At 42.4% G+C, this 12,485-nt stretch overlaps 1 protein-coding gene across 2 annotated transcripts; it reads right to left on the reverse strand.

Annotated features, from left to right (window-relative positions):
• Nucleotides 1-471: 471 nt before the first annotated feature.
• Nucleotides 472-11,902, reverse strand: smad5 (SMAD family member 5). Of its 2 annotated transcripts, XM_072663089.1 has the most exons (7): nucleotides 11,774-11,902; nucleotides 5,497-6,296; nucleotides 4,156-4,413; nucleotides 2,946-3,056; nucleotides 2,204-2,425; nucleotides 1,279-1,535; nucleotides 472-1,160 (listed from the first exon to the last, which is right to left on the reverse strand). In XM_072663089.1, exons 2-7 carry the CDS (start codon nucleotides 5,897-5,899, stop codon nucleotides 1,017-1,019), a joined length of 1,395 nt encoding a protein of 464 aa, XP_072519190.1. In that variant the 5' UTR covers nucleotides 5,900-6,296; nucleotides 11,774-11,902; the 3' UTR covers nucleotides 472-1,016. The 2 variants fall into 2 exon arrangements, with proteins under 2 accessions (XP_072519190.1, XP_072519191.1); XM_072663090.1 differs by lacking the exon at nucleotides 11,774-11,902 and having other exon boundaries at nucleotides 5,497-11,239.
• Between the last annotated feature and the right edge of the window lie 583 nt (nucleotides 11,903-12,485).

Raw genomic sequence — 12,485 nt, forward strand, 5'->3', positions numbered from 1 at the left:
TTTTTCTTACATTCTTCACAGCAAATGGTGCATTTCTGAATATGTTGATTACAATGAGCATCTCCAAGCTGTAATGTCCGCCAAAAGACAGATTTGGTAGTAGTGTTTTTTTTTTTTTTTTTTTTGCAGAGGTTGGGTTACTCATTTTGTCTACTTTTCAAGCTGCGTTTGTCCAGTGGAGGGCACCAAACGACAGGCAGTGTTCTCTTTGGTGTGAATCTCCAGGCTTATACTTGAAAATCAAGCACACAGGAGAATCATAGCTTCAGTTTATGGCTAGTTTAAACTAAAATCAAACTCAGGTAACACACTCCTCAGTGTAAAGTGTAAAACAAAAATAGTACTGTTTATCTTCTAGTTACCCATCAATGTTACAATATAAAGAGAAAGGTAAATTGCTTGTCAACTCACTATTATAATTCTCAACAAAATCCTCAGCAAAAATACCTCCACTAAAATAACACACCTGAATTTCATCAGATAGAGACTTTATTTAAAAGCAGTAACCTTGTGTTTTTGCCTTAAGGCAATAAAAGCTATAAAAAGGAAACAACTGTAGTGAGCAGAGTCTAATAGTAAACATAAGAGAGACTATGAGAATAAATGGGATTAGACAACACAGCAAGTAAAAAGATTCTTATAGAATCAGAAGATTGCCATTCTGACAGGTGTAAGGTGAAGTAAAGATACATGAAATTATTTCATTCAACTACAAGATTACCTACAGATAGAGGAAAAAAAACTCATACAAGCATAAATTTAAAAACAAACATGAAGGCAATTGCTATAGCAGTAGTTAGTCCATTGTATGCCACTGCCTAGAATTTTCCTCTGCTAAATGTGCTTGTAGCCTCAGTTATTTCTCATCGTTCTGACTGCTTCAGGGTACCATGGCCCTTCAGCAGGTAGTGTAAACAGTTCAGCCCTTAAGACCTCCTTTTCTTTCAAAACTGGAAAAAAAGCATTGAACAAAAATCCACATAAAAAGATCCTCCCAGCCCATGGAGGGCCCATCATTAGGAAACCGAGGAGATGGGGTTCACAGGGGAGCCCATTTGAGTCAGTACTTTGTCCAGCCATTGGAGGGGACCATGCAGATGCACTTCTATCCAGCAGGGGGTGCTGGTCACATCTTGTCGATGGTACTCAGCTCCCCAACCCTGAGAGAGAGAGAGAGAAATGGCAAATGTAGTCACTTCACTCAAGTCATGCATAGAAATATAAAGAAAAATGGTAGCATACATTTACATACATGCAGTTTATAATCAGGGAAAGTACCTTTACAAAGCTCATGCGAATGGTGCACATCTTGGTTAGCTCATAGACAGCCTCAAAGCCATGGTTAACAGACTGGGCGAGAAGCTGGGCAAACTCCTGGTTGTTGAAGATCTTGAGGCTGCAGCCACTGGGGATCTTGCAGACGGTGGTGGGGTGGAAACCATGGTGGTAGTTGCAGTTCCTGCTCTGGACAAAAATGCTGGTATCGCTCAAGCACTCAGCGTACACCTCTCCTCCCACATAATACAGATGGACACCTAAAATTAGACAGAGGCAAACAGAAGATAAAACTTCAAATACAATCCAAAAGAAACTGGACACCCCCGGTCAAAAACTGTTAATGTAACATTTTAAAGATGACCTCATTTCCAAATGCCATAATGTTACAGAACACAGTTCTTAAATATTTTAAGCAAAATTACCCCCCCCCCCTGTTCATAGTTTCAAAATAATAAACAAGGGAAAAATGTCCAAACCAAAAATTTGCACCATGCTTGGCAAGTACCATAGCTTGTAAATGCTTTTCATAGCCAGCTAAGACTTATTTCCACCCTCTCTTCCTTGAAAAGGGCCTTTGTGTTTGTCACTTTTAGTGCCGTGAGACCATCTTGCATGCACTGCACTTTTGAGGTCTATTCACACATGTTTAATAATGGTTGGGTCAGGGAACAGTGAGGGTAATGGCAAAATCATCAGCTTGCAGGTACACTTGGGGCACATTTAGGACCATTATCCTGCTATAGAAGTCATACCCATTTCACCTGCATTTTTACTAGCAAAACACTGCCCATATTACTGGCTGCAACACAAGCCCAAAGCTTAACTGGCTGATATTAAAAGAGACGCTGTTTCAAATCTGCTTAGATGCAGAACATAAAAAGAACACAATGCTCCTCATTGGGAACATCATGAACTTTGTGCATACCTTTGCCAATATGGCGGCGGGTGTTTTCAATGGTGGAGTTGCGGTTGACGTTGGAGAGCAGGCCCAGGCAGAAACGGTTCTTGTTGTTGGATGGGTCAGTGAAGCCATCCACCAGAACGCTGGTAGAGGAGGCGTGGTAAGCCTCACCCACTCTGTTATTCAGCTCATAGTACACAATGGAGCACCAGTGACTGGGCTCTTCATACTCAACTGGCTGTACATCTGATGGGAAGATAAAGAAGAAAGAAAAAAAGAAAGACGTGCTTTAGAGAAGTGCAAAAGCTACAGTATTGTACGGACTGATGATCTGCAACATGAACTGGTAAAAGTGCAAAAAGACACAGCTCACAACAGGACCGGATTCTTAATTCTGGGTTAATCATTTCATTGATTTGTCAAAGTGGCAAACCAGACTGAAAGGAGTCAAACCAAAACCACAACTTATGTTTTCCAAAATTAAAAAGATGAAGATTACATGTTTCTGCCATGGTTTACAGTGACAGGATGGCCAACACTTGAGTACTTTGGCTGTGCAGGTTTAAAGTTTGATAAATGTAAACTTTCAGCACTGCAGGCAGTGCAGTAAACAATTTCCTCATTAAAAATGAATTGCTGAGATGTGCAAAAACATTTTGCAGCAATAGTGTGAAACCATCATACTGTTTTGGCAGACACAGGCTAATCAACTAATACAGGGAACTGAGAGAAGTACAACTGAGAGCAGAGGCTGCGACACCCTTACCTCCTCTGGGCATGTTCTGAGGTACCATGCTGCTGCCAGTGTCCATGGACTGAGAGCCATCCTGCCCCATCTGCTCTTCTGGAGGCATATAGGCAGGGGGAGGGGTGTCAGCTGGAAAAGAGACACCATAAAGAAAGCAGTTAGAAGGGGAGACGCTGCTGCCAACAAATGGTTCATCCACATCAATACCCTGGAGTCAATGTTTCAATGGATCTTTACCGGAAGAATCACCCTCCCGCCCCCCATCTTATGGAAAGCTTTTAGTGTCTGATTTCACAAGTCCCTGACATCAAACGCCCGTTCCAAACCAACCCTTCACCCACAGCACTTTCGACAAGGAGATCTGATTCCATCAAGAGCAAAATAAGAAAAAGCAGTTTGACCACTACAATGCAGATACGCGGGAGATTTTACTAAGACTTTCATCATGACAAACAGAAACCGACGCTGCAGTTTTTAGTTGGTTATGGCATATAGACATTATACACCCTTCCCATCTACCACTGTTTCCATCTGAATACAACACTATGTGGATGGCCATTAAAACCACTGGACACAAACAGATACACAGATGCACAGAACCTAAAGGTAACTGCATTATGCTAAATTCATCACAGTGTACAAAAAGGTATCATAAAGGGTATTATGCTAAATCCAGTCAAACACACTGAGCCATGAGTTCAACACAATCCTTCCTTTAGTCTCTCTCTCCGACCGTTATAAAACATTAGCGTTCCTTACGCCTGAGAGGACCCAGCCTGCGGATGCAGGCATCAGCAAATCCCACAGATCTAGAATGGGAGCGGACAGGCTTGTGCCCAGCGATGGGCACCCAGCAGCACCGCTACATTCATCTCATTGGGCTTTGCTGTGCTGCTTAGCTGGCATTTCAATTGTTCAGGATACACAGGGTCCCAGCATTGTACAGCTGACCTTCATAATTCATCAGCTTTTTGTATCACAGGCATTTTGTATCACAAACATTTAGCTTTGCCAACTGATAAGTTCCCCTAGCAAGAGCTATTTTTCTAGTCAAGAACTGCAGAACCCTCTGCATTCCATTTGCGCCAAATTAAAATTGGGCTTTATAAATATCTACATACGACCTCAACACCCCAATGGAACGTTGACAAATCCCACGTACATATACAGTTTACAATCTGCTGTACTGAAATATACTGACAGCTGAGGGAGCTGTAAATGTGAATACCTGGAAGCTGGAAGGGGCTGGATGGGCCCGAGCTGGCAGGGGAGTTGGGGTATGTGCCACTGCTGGCAGGGGAGGGTGGATAAGGTGAATTCGGAGAGACTGGGAAGGAGCCACCTCCACTGTGCTGCTGGAAGGACTCTGGGAAGGTGGCATTCAGAGGCATGTGTGGCTCATTGTGGCTAAGGTTGCGGAACTGCACTAGAAGACTGTGCTGGGGGTTGAACTCGCTGTGTCTGGGCACCAACACTGGAGGAAGCACTGATGGAAGAGGGGATGGGGAAAAAACAAACAAACAAACAAAGTCAAACATTTTAAAAACCTAAAACATTCTTATATATGATGCAGGAAGGGTGTTTGAAGTAAAGTGTGTTTAACTAGTTCTAGACTGAACAGCTCAGCATTCAGCCAACAATTCAGCAGCGCTAGTGGAAATGAGCATTTTCTTAGCAATTACTTACAAAATTAATTCTGTAATAGACACTGCTGCATACTAGTGATGCACAAAATATATGGCATCAGCACTGCCATTGCAAAGCATATGTGCAATAGTCACATGGCAGGATGTGCAAGGTCATAAAATATATATCACAATATATACAAACAATTCTGCACTGTTCTCATTTTCCATGACATATGTGCCAGAAGCAAGTTATATAGTGCATTTTTTTTTTTTACTTTTGTAATGTCAGTGTTTGTAATATCATGAAGCACTACCATGTACTGATACATAGCTGTGACAAATTCATGAAATTAGTGGTTAAACATATCTTATATAATATTATAACAATTTGCTGTCATTAAAAATAACCAATTACTGCAGGTGTCCTTTAAATAATGCATAGTTTCTTTTAGAAGTATCTTTTAGAAAACAGCCCAACAAACAGACATATTACTATATGTTCTACAGTGTGACACTATACATTATATAGTAAGGGTTCTGCATGTGTTACTCTTCAGTTAGACCTATTTTCTGACTTGCACAAACAAGAACATTATAGCTAGGCAGTTCCAGCTTCAAGGCAAAAGTCAAAGCAAAACAGCTCAGTTTCTGCCTCAACAGAAATGTGTTTTCTCTCTCCAACATGACATGTGATATCTGTCCTTGAAAAGTTCAATACAGTGCTCCTGATCCACAGCATTTTCAGAGCAGAGTGCAGCACAGGTTACACTGATTGGGAAGCCTTTCAGAAACAAGAGGAATGCGATAGCCTTGCCTTACACAACCACTAGATATTCATTATGAGAAATCTGCTTGTACCCTGTCCATCAGAAGTCTTGTTTGCGTCATGTTTTACACCATGTGACCGTGTATAAAGAAGCGCTTGAGTCGTCAAGGCTTACCAGGACTTTCCACCCTCTTGTAATGGTAGGGGTTGATGCACACTTCTTTCTGTTTGGAGCCGAATGGGTATTCACACACTTCCAGGGGCTTGAGCTCATGGTGGGACTGCAGGTCAGGCCAGCGCCAAACGCGGCAGTAGATGACGTGGGGGAGGCCCTTCCTGTGGGACACCTGCAGGCGACCGTCCAGTGAGCGTGGGATGGTCACACACTTGCTAGGCTGCCCAGGGCTGCTCAGGGCCTTCTCCAGGTCCTCCATGGCACCCTTCTTCTTCTTTAGCTTCTTAACCAGAGCATCCACAGCCTTCTCAGCCCATTTCTCTTCTTCATCACCCTGTTTCCAGCCCAGCAGGCGTTTCACCGCTGGGCTGGTGAACGAAAACAGGCTGGACATAGAGGTCATCGTGCCACGGTGCACCAGGAAGAGGGAGCTGAACCGCTAGTCTGGCTGCACTGGGCCAGGAGGATGGCTGTGTTTGTGTGTGTGTGTTAGGGGGTGTATTTAGGGAGCGAAGGGGCTTTAGCCTTGCACGGCCAAGGACAGGAAACTGAGGCAGGACGCAGCTGCTGGTGCTCAGGAAGGCTTGCAGTGGGGGGGTGGGATGGGGGGGGGGGCAATGGGGGTGTAACCGGGTCACAACCACTCAGGAACTGGGTGCAAGGGGTAACGTAGGGAATGAACCGATGCTTGGAACTGCTCTTAAACTGATGGTTAGCTGCAGATTGCGTAAAGAGCAGCTGGCCTAATCCATGCTAAACACAGGATATGCAGGGGAAAGGGCAAATTTATAGAACGGCACCTGCAAAACAGTGAAAAGATGTGTTACAACCACAAATACTAATCTCTTGAGATACATGAAACACTTCTTGAAACACAGCTTAAGATAAAATGTATAGTTCTCTAATTTACAAACAGAGGCATTACAGACATTAAAGGATTGCTTGAATTCAAATTACACCGTTTCGCAGGACAGTTACTGCTGAGAGGAAATAAACAGGGGAAAAATCCAAGATATGCAGCCAATTTAATAAAATACTGCATAGGATTCATATGACATTTCCACACATCCACACATAGTGAAACCCCTCAAACCAATGCCACATTTGACATTTGATCTCATGTTACCATTCATTAATCATTTGTCTTTTTTAGGGGCAATTTATTATATTCAAGCCATTATTGAGTGATTTGTTTAATGCATAAAATAGGCTATATACACAGAAAGTACAAACATTAATTCAAAAAAGTCAAACAACTTTGATGTACCACATGAGAAAAGAAGATGCTGGACATTGACAAGTGAGCATATAAATCAAACACATGATGCGTTATGAACTCTGTTGCCAATTCTTGCAAGATCCTAAAACGATCAGCAGGACTACTTGTGTGTGCGGAATACTGTTAAATACTATTCAGTCTTATAAAAAGAGAGGGAAAAGGAGCACTCATTCCGATAAGCGTGGCCTGGGAAGTACCCATTTACCATGTGTTGTGGTGCGCTATAACAGAGCACCATTGTGTTGCATCTGTAAGCAACAGGCTCTCCATGCCCCACCCAGGGAGCTCTCAGGGCGAGTCAGCAGGACAGACAGAGAACAGCAGAGCAGAGCAAAGCCCAGCTGCTGGAAATATTGCGAGCAAAGCAAGACAAAAAGGATATCAGGCCACTGTGAGCCACTTCCTGTAGCCACATCCCTTCCCCTTGACCTCTTCTTCAGCTGCCAAACGTCAGCCCCAGCCCATCAGGAAAAACTGTTACTATTCAGAGGACTCCCATGTCCATAAAGACATGGCAGTTGTAGTAGTAGCAGCAGCAGTAGTAATTAAAACAGCATCTTTAGACAAGCAAAGCCTAATCATTTTGGAATGACTGGAAGAAGGCAGACATAGAGTGTAGTTTAGCCAGGGACTGGGAAGCTCCTTTCTGTGCACTAACTGAGAAAAGTAGGTCATCTTCTCTCACTTCTGTCTCAGCCCCCTCACAATCCAGTGCTGCCCCTCTCTTGTCCACTGGCATATAGACCACCAGCGTGGTAACAAGCAATGAGTGATTGGGTAAAACAATAATTAAAGAAAAGAAATTACTTGCTGATGAATTTCCCCTTATCCCAAACACTGCTGATCTGCTAAGGTTTGGTGCCCAAAGTCTACTTCATTAGTTTTGCACTAGATAAAAGTAATTAGCTAATTAGTAAATTAGCCTCATAGCTCTGGGGGGAAAGTTTTAAACAAACAAAAAAAATAAAGAAATTGAAGACAACAAACACGCTTTGAATGACTGACTATGGCTTTATGCTTGAAGTTTCAGTTTGGCAGTACAGGTGCTACAGAGACACGACTGCTTATGGTACAAGCTTATGTTGACTGTTGAATTCATATTCAAAGCCCTTCCTATTAGCAGCAACAAACACTTCCCTGAATCAGCAGCTTGTTCCAACCCAACTAAAGCTTTAATGGCGCGTGACTGATGACAGCAATACAATAACCTTTACTACAGGAAGCAGAGGACACGACTCCCAAACATGAAACAAACGCATGCACCATACACAAACAGTTCCCTACTGCCTAGAACAGATCAACTCAACCCAGCGGCTTACATTCAGCCAGCTCTGTTGTACCATCTTCTAAATGAAAACCAATCGAAAGCATTTACCTCTATTGATTTTTCCAGTCTTCATGGGCGGCCTCCTACTGCGCTAAAGCTCGTCCATTGGTGTAGGCCTTAAAGAAACCCTTATGCTGTAAGGAAAATTAAGCTTGCTCTATTTCAACTGAAAATGAAATGAACTGACTCAGCACTGGTCATGCATGACCTAGACAAAATACATAGCCAGGCCCAATACAAGCAAACATCTGCACTATGGGACCTGTCACCAAACAAGATCTCCAATCTGTCTCAGAGAGAAGGGGGGGAGAGAAGGTCACACCCATGTACAGCTGAAGTGCAGTGGGCTTAACAGAGCTTTGTTTTATTGGTTTTGACACCATACATCCCCCAGTCCCTGGAGACTTACATCATCCACACAAACAGGGCAGTCCTTTTTTGCAACAGAGCAATGATTACCATCCTACCACTCTTGTGGGACTGAATGCTCAACAGCACTTTCCCAAAAGAGTCCATTTTGGATGATGACCTCACATTTACTCATGTATTTTCAGCATCAGCACCAACAACCCTTCAACACAGCTTTCTACAGCCATACAAAAGGGATGGCAGAAGGGATGGCACTTTATATAAACACATTCTCTATATAACAATAAATGACTGTCTGAGCAGGACCTAGAACCTTACTTTAGTAGTGCTTTGCCAAATATAAATTCTCAAAGTCAGGGTGGGACGTCAATACATTACAGAGATTAAGATTTATGTGAAGAGGCCAAGACGGTCAACATGACAGCGACCATGAACTTCTGAGCACATCGTTGATATTCTCAGTGCTTAAAAAACACTGACCAAACTGCAGGTTTCATTATGAACAGCGTAATCGGGTCTGTTAAACAGGATGGAGTGCAGCAAGCACACTAATTGAAAACCACTGCAGTACGTATGGGACAGTATTTGAGGAACTTTAATATTGTTTATAGCTCAGATGTGTGTTTGCTGTATTGCAAGACATTATTTCGGAAATTTAAATTGTAATTCTGAGCCAAAAGAATCTGTGTAGAAAATAATTACACACAAAATATCTAAAATCACATCAAATCCTGACCCGAGTCGCAAACCACATTGGACCTGAAAATAGGTTTATTACACTGCTAATATCTGTCATGTTTCGACTGCTGTATATAACTGACAGTGACACTAAAACTGTTACTTGTACAGGTAAATTAATAGCTTAGCCCAAGTTCAAGAGAGGGATGAGCTCAAGTTCTAATTTTAGCCTTCAAATAAAATAAACACTTTATAAACTCGACTATTATTTTACAATTAATCATTTTTTCATTAAAACAACAACAAAACAAAAAAACAACAACTACACAACAAAATCAACCCCACACACCTGTTTGGTGCTTGGTGCACCCACAACACTACATCACAAATGTGAATGTGCTGTTTGTGGCGGTGATTTACTGGGTTAATGCAAAAAGGAAAGTAACATCATAAAGCACTTATTTATAAATATATAACTCTAACATGTCAAAATATTGTGAGAAACTAAACAACTAAAGTGGTTCAAAAAACAAAATTACCTGAACAACAGTAAAAAGATGGCTTTGTCCTTCTCCTATAAAAATTATGATACAAGGTTTGTGTGTAAAAGCAACAATACACATCTTGAAATCCTGAATACTGCGCTTTGAGGTGCGCAGAAGACAAAAACCAGACCAACACTCCCCAACCAACACCAACAAACCCAAACACTGTCTGGGTGTGCCATAACCATCCTGTGATCCCTGGGAAGACTTTGGATTGCTCTCTCATTTGGGCTCGTCAGTTTCCTTTCTGAGCATTTTAATGCAAACCAGTCAGACAGTGTGTACGCGAGAGACCTCTTTAAGTCTTTAAGTACAACACTCGTCAGAGGGTGCGCAGTAAGCTTAGACAATATTTAAACTGATGAACTGTTAGCTGGAGCTGGGGCTCTATCTGTGGACGCAGAGATAAGCTATCTGTGCAGTGGTAAGGTCAGAAAAGCAGGCTATTGACATTAAAAGTAGATTTTCACACATGTTTATCGGCGTCGGAGAACAAGCTCTGATGCTACAGACGTAAACTATTTTTAAATGATTGGTATTCTTTTCAAGGGAAGGGAGGAAGGTCATTGCCAAGTACAGCACTGCATTTGTATATCCGAGGTCAATAACTAAAAACCTCTACACAAATCTTTAGTAGGAGTTTAGCGTGGTGGTACATAACCTTAAACCCCAACAACCACTCATCAAGAGAATGTATAGTCAATATGTCTATGAATATACAATTTTAACCCAATTAATAAACAAAGGTGTATTTTTGCTGTCAGACAAAGCCCTTGTACCTGCAAAATAGGAACTTTTAAGGAGAAGGAAAGGCTGCTTAACCTTTAATGTAAACAGGTTTGTCTTCCATTAGTCCTTTCAAAGTCAGAAAGTGAAAAAAGGCATGGTTTTTGGGTGACAGCTAGGAGCATGTGTGGTACTGCCACAAGCACCAATGGAAAAGCATGTCCACCCAAAAGGCAGACCTCGAGTCCACAGACCAGTGCCTCTCTAATCAGATCACATCCATTTCAGTAGAAAGCTGGTATCTCTCCACAGTTTGTGTTCTTCCACTGATCAGAAAAGGACCTTCACATTCCTCATGGTACTCAACCCCACAAACAACCAGCTAGCTATGAAGGATGCTTACCACCACATGCCCCTCCAAGTCCGTCCAAGTCCCCTCACTCGGGCTAAATACGCTAAAAGCGTTTAACTAGTTGATTTGTGAGCTAGATTTGATCTTATAACCCTCTCAACTTAAGAAATCTGGCTTTATTAACTTCACTGTCTAGCACACAGAAACGGCCAGGAAGACACGCCACGACATGCATCTGTAGCTCCAGTCCTCAGCCTGCCTCACATCCCGGCTCAGCGCTTCACAGAAACACCCGACGCTGCCGGAGCTAATTAATAAATAAATAAATAAATGAGTTCATATTTTTAAAGATTTTAACCTCTCACTTTAAACTGTTCTCACTCTCTGTTGCGGTTTCTAGTGTGTGTGTAGCTAGGCTAATGTTATGCAGCTACGGACAAGCTGGCTAACAAGCTAACGAACTAAATAACCAATGGTAGCCGATCCAGGTCCGGAGAGTGAAAATCCGCCCCAGGATTTTGTTCCAACTGCCTGGGCAGCGCTGCTGCAGCAGCGCTGCCCAGGCAGTTGGAACAAAATCCTGGGGCGGATTTTCACTCTCCGGACCTGGATCGGCCACCTCTGTAAATAACACAGCTCGTTGTTTAAAAAAAAAAAAAAAAGTGTTACAGCTAGCTGGGTACAACTTCGCGGGCCACAGTTCACACATTCACATCCAAACAGTCCCCCAGCGAGTGGAAGATAAAACAGATAACTGTTAAAAGTGCAGAAAAAAACCTTATAAACCACATAAAATAAAAAAAGTCCCAATTCACCCATCGCTAGCTAGTATATTAGCACCCAAAAATTAGCAAGCTAGCCAGAGAAAACTTTTTCAATCACTTCTCGACACCCCACCCCCTGTGGAAAACACCCGAGCTAACTATCCCGAGTTAATTTAAGCGGTTTAAGAACCATAGAAACTTGTTTGTCTGCTGATGGACTATCAAAAGATGGCATACCTTTGATAAATGTCGTAGCGTCCCTCGACCTTTCCTCTGTTTTACAAACACTAGCTAACATGAAGGAGGATTTTTTTTTTTTTCCTTTTTTTCTACCCGTCTTTCCCCCGCTCCTCGTCTCTCCTGCCCTGGCGTCAAAGAGACTGGAGCCGAACAACCTCAGGCCGTATCCATCCGCCTATTTGACAGGCACTCTCTCTGCTGCCGGTCTTATTAGCCTGCTTGGTGGCATCACAGGGTCGTGTTGTGTGTGTTGTGCCGATGGCAGCACCTGTGTTTAGCCACACATCTCATGTTAATATTAATCTAAAAAGAGAAGAATAGTGTCTAACATACTTTGGTTACTATGCTGACGGATCAGGGTTTTAACTGGCTTGAATATTTTTGTGTGAGGAGCACCTGAGGAGCATGTGTGGGGGGTCCCCAGGACTGGGATTGGGTACCGTTAGATCAGGAATGGGAAATCTGGTCCTGGAAGGCCAGATGCCAGCATAGTTTGATGGCATCTTGCTCAAACACCCTTTTAAACCTTTTTTTTTTTTTGTATTTGATATATGTGAAACAGTGTTCAGCAGTATTGAATACACTGAAATACCTCCATAATAACCAGCTGTTATAAAGTATTCACTCAGTCTAATATGGCTGTTTTTGTTGGGAAACCTAAATAGTTCCTATCCAGCAGAATATTTTTACTTTTTGTCCACATTGATTT

This window comes from Salminus brasiliensis, chromosome 19 (genome assembly GCF_030463535.1).
Source record: "Salminus brasiliensis chromosome 19, fSalBra1.hap2, whole genome shotgun sequence".
Classification (NCBI taxonomy): Eukaryota; Metazoa; Chordata; class Actinopteri; order Characiformes; family Bryconidae; genus Salminus; species Salminus brasiliensis.

Bases quoted from the DNA above. Each gene is read 5' to 3' on its own strand.
- smad5 (XM_072663089.1), bottom strand. From the start codon at position 5,899: ATGACCTCTATGTCCAGCCTGTTTTCGTTCACCAGCCCAGCGGTGAAA. The intron at 4,414-5,496 runs GTAAGCCTTGAC...CTCTTCCATCAG, and splicing joins CAAGAGGGTGGAAAGTCCTG to TGCTTCCTCCAGTGTTGGTG. The intron at 3,057-4,155 runs GTATTCACATTT...TCTCTTTTCCAG, and splicing joins CAGCCCCTTCCAGCTTCCAG to CTGACACCCCTCCCCCTGCC.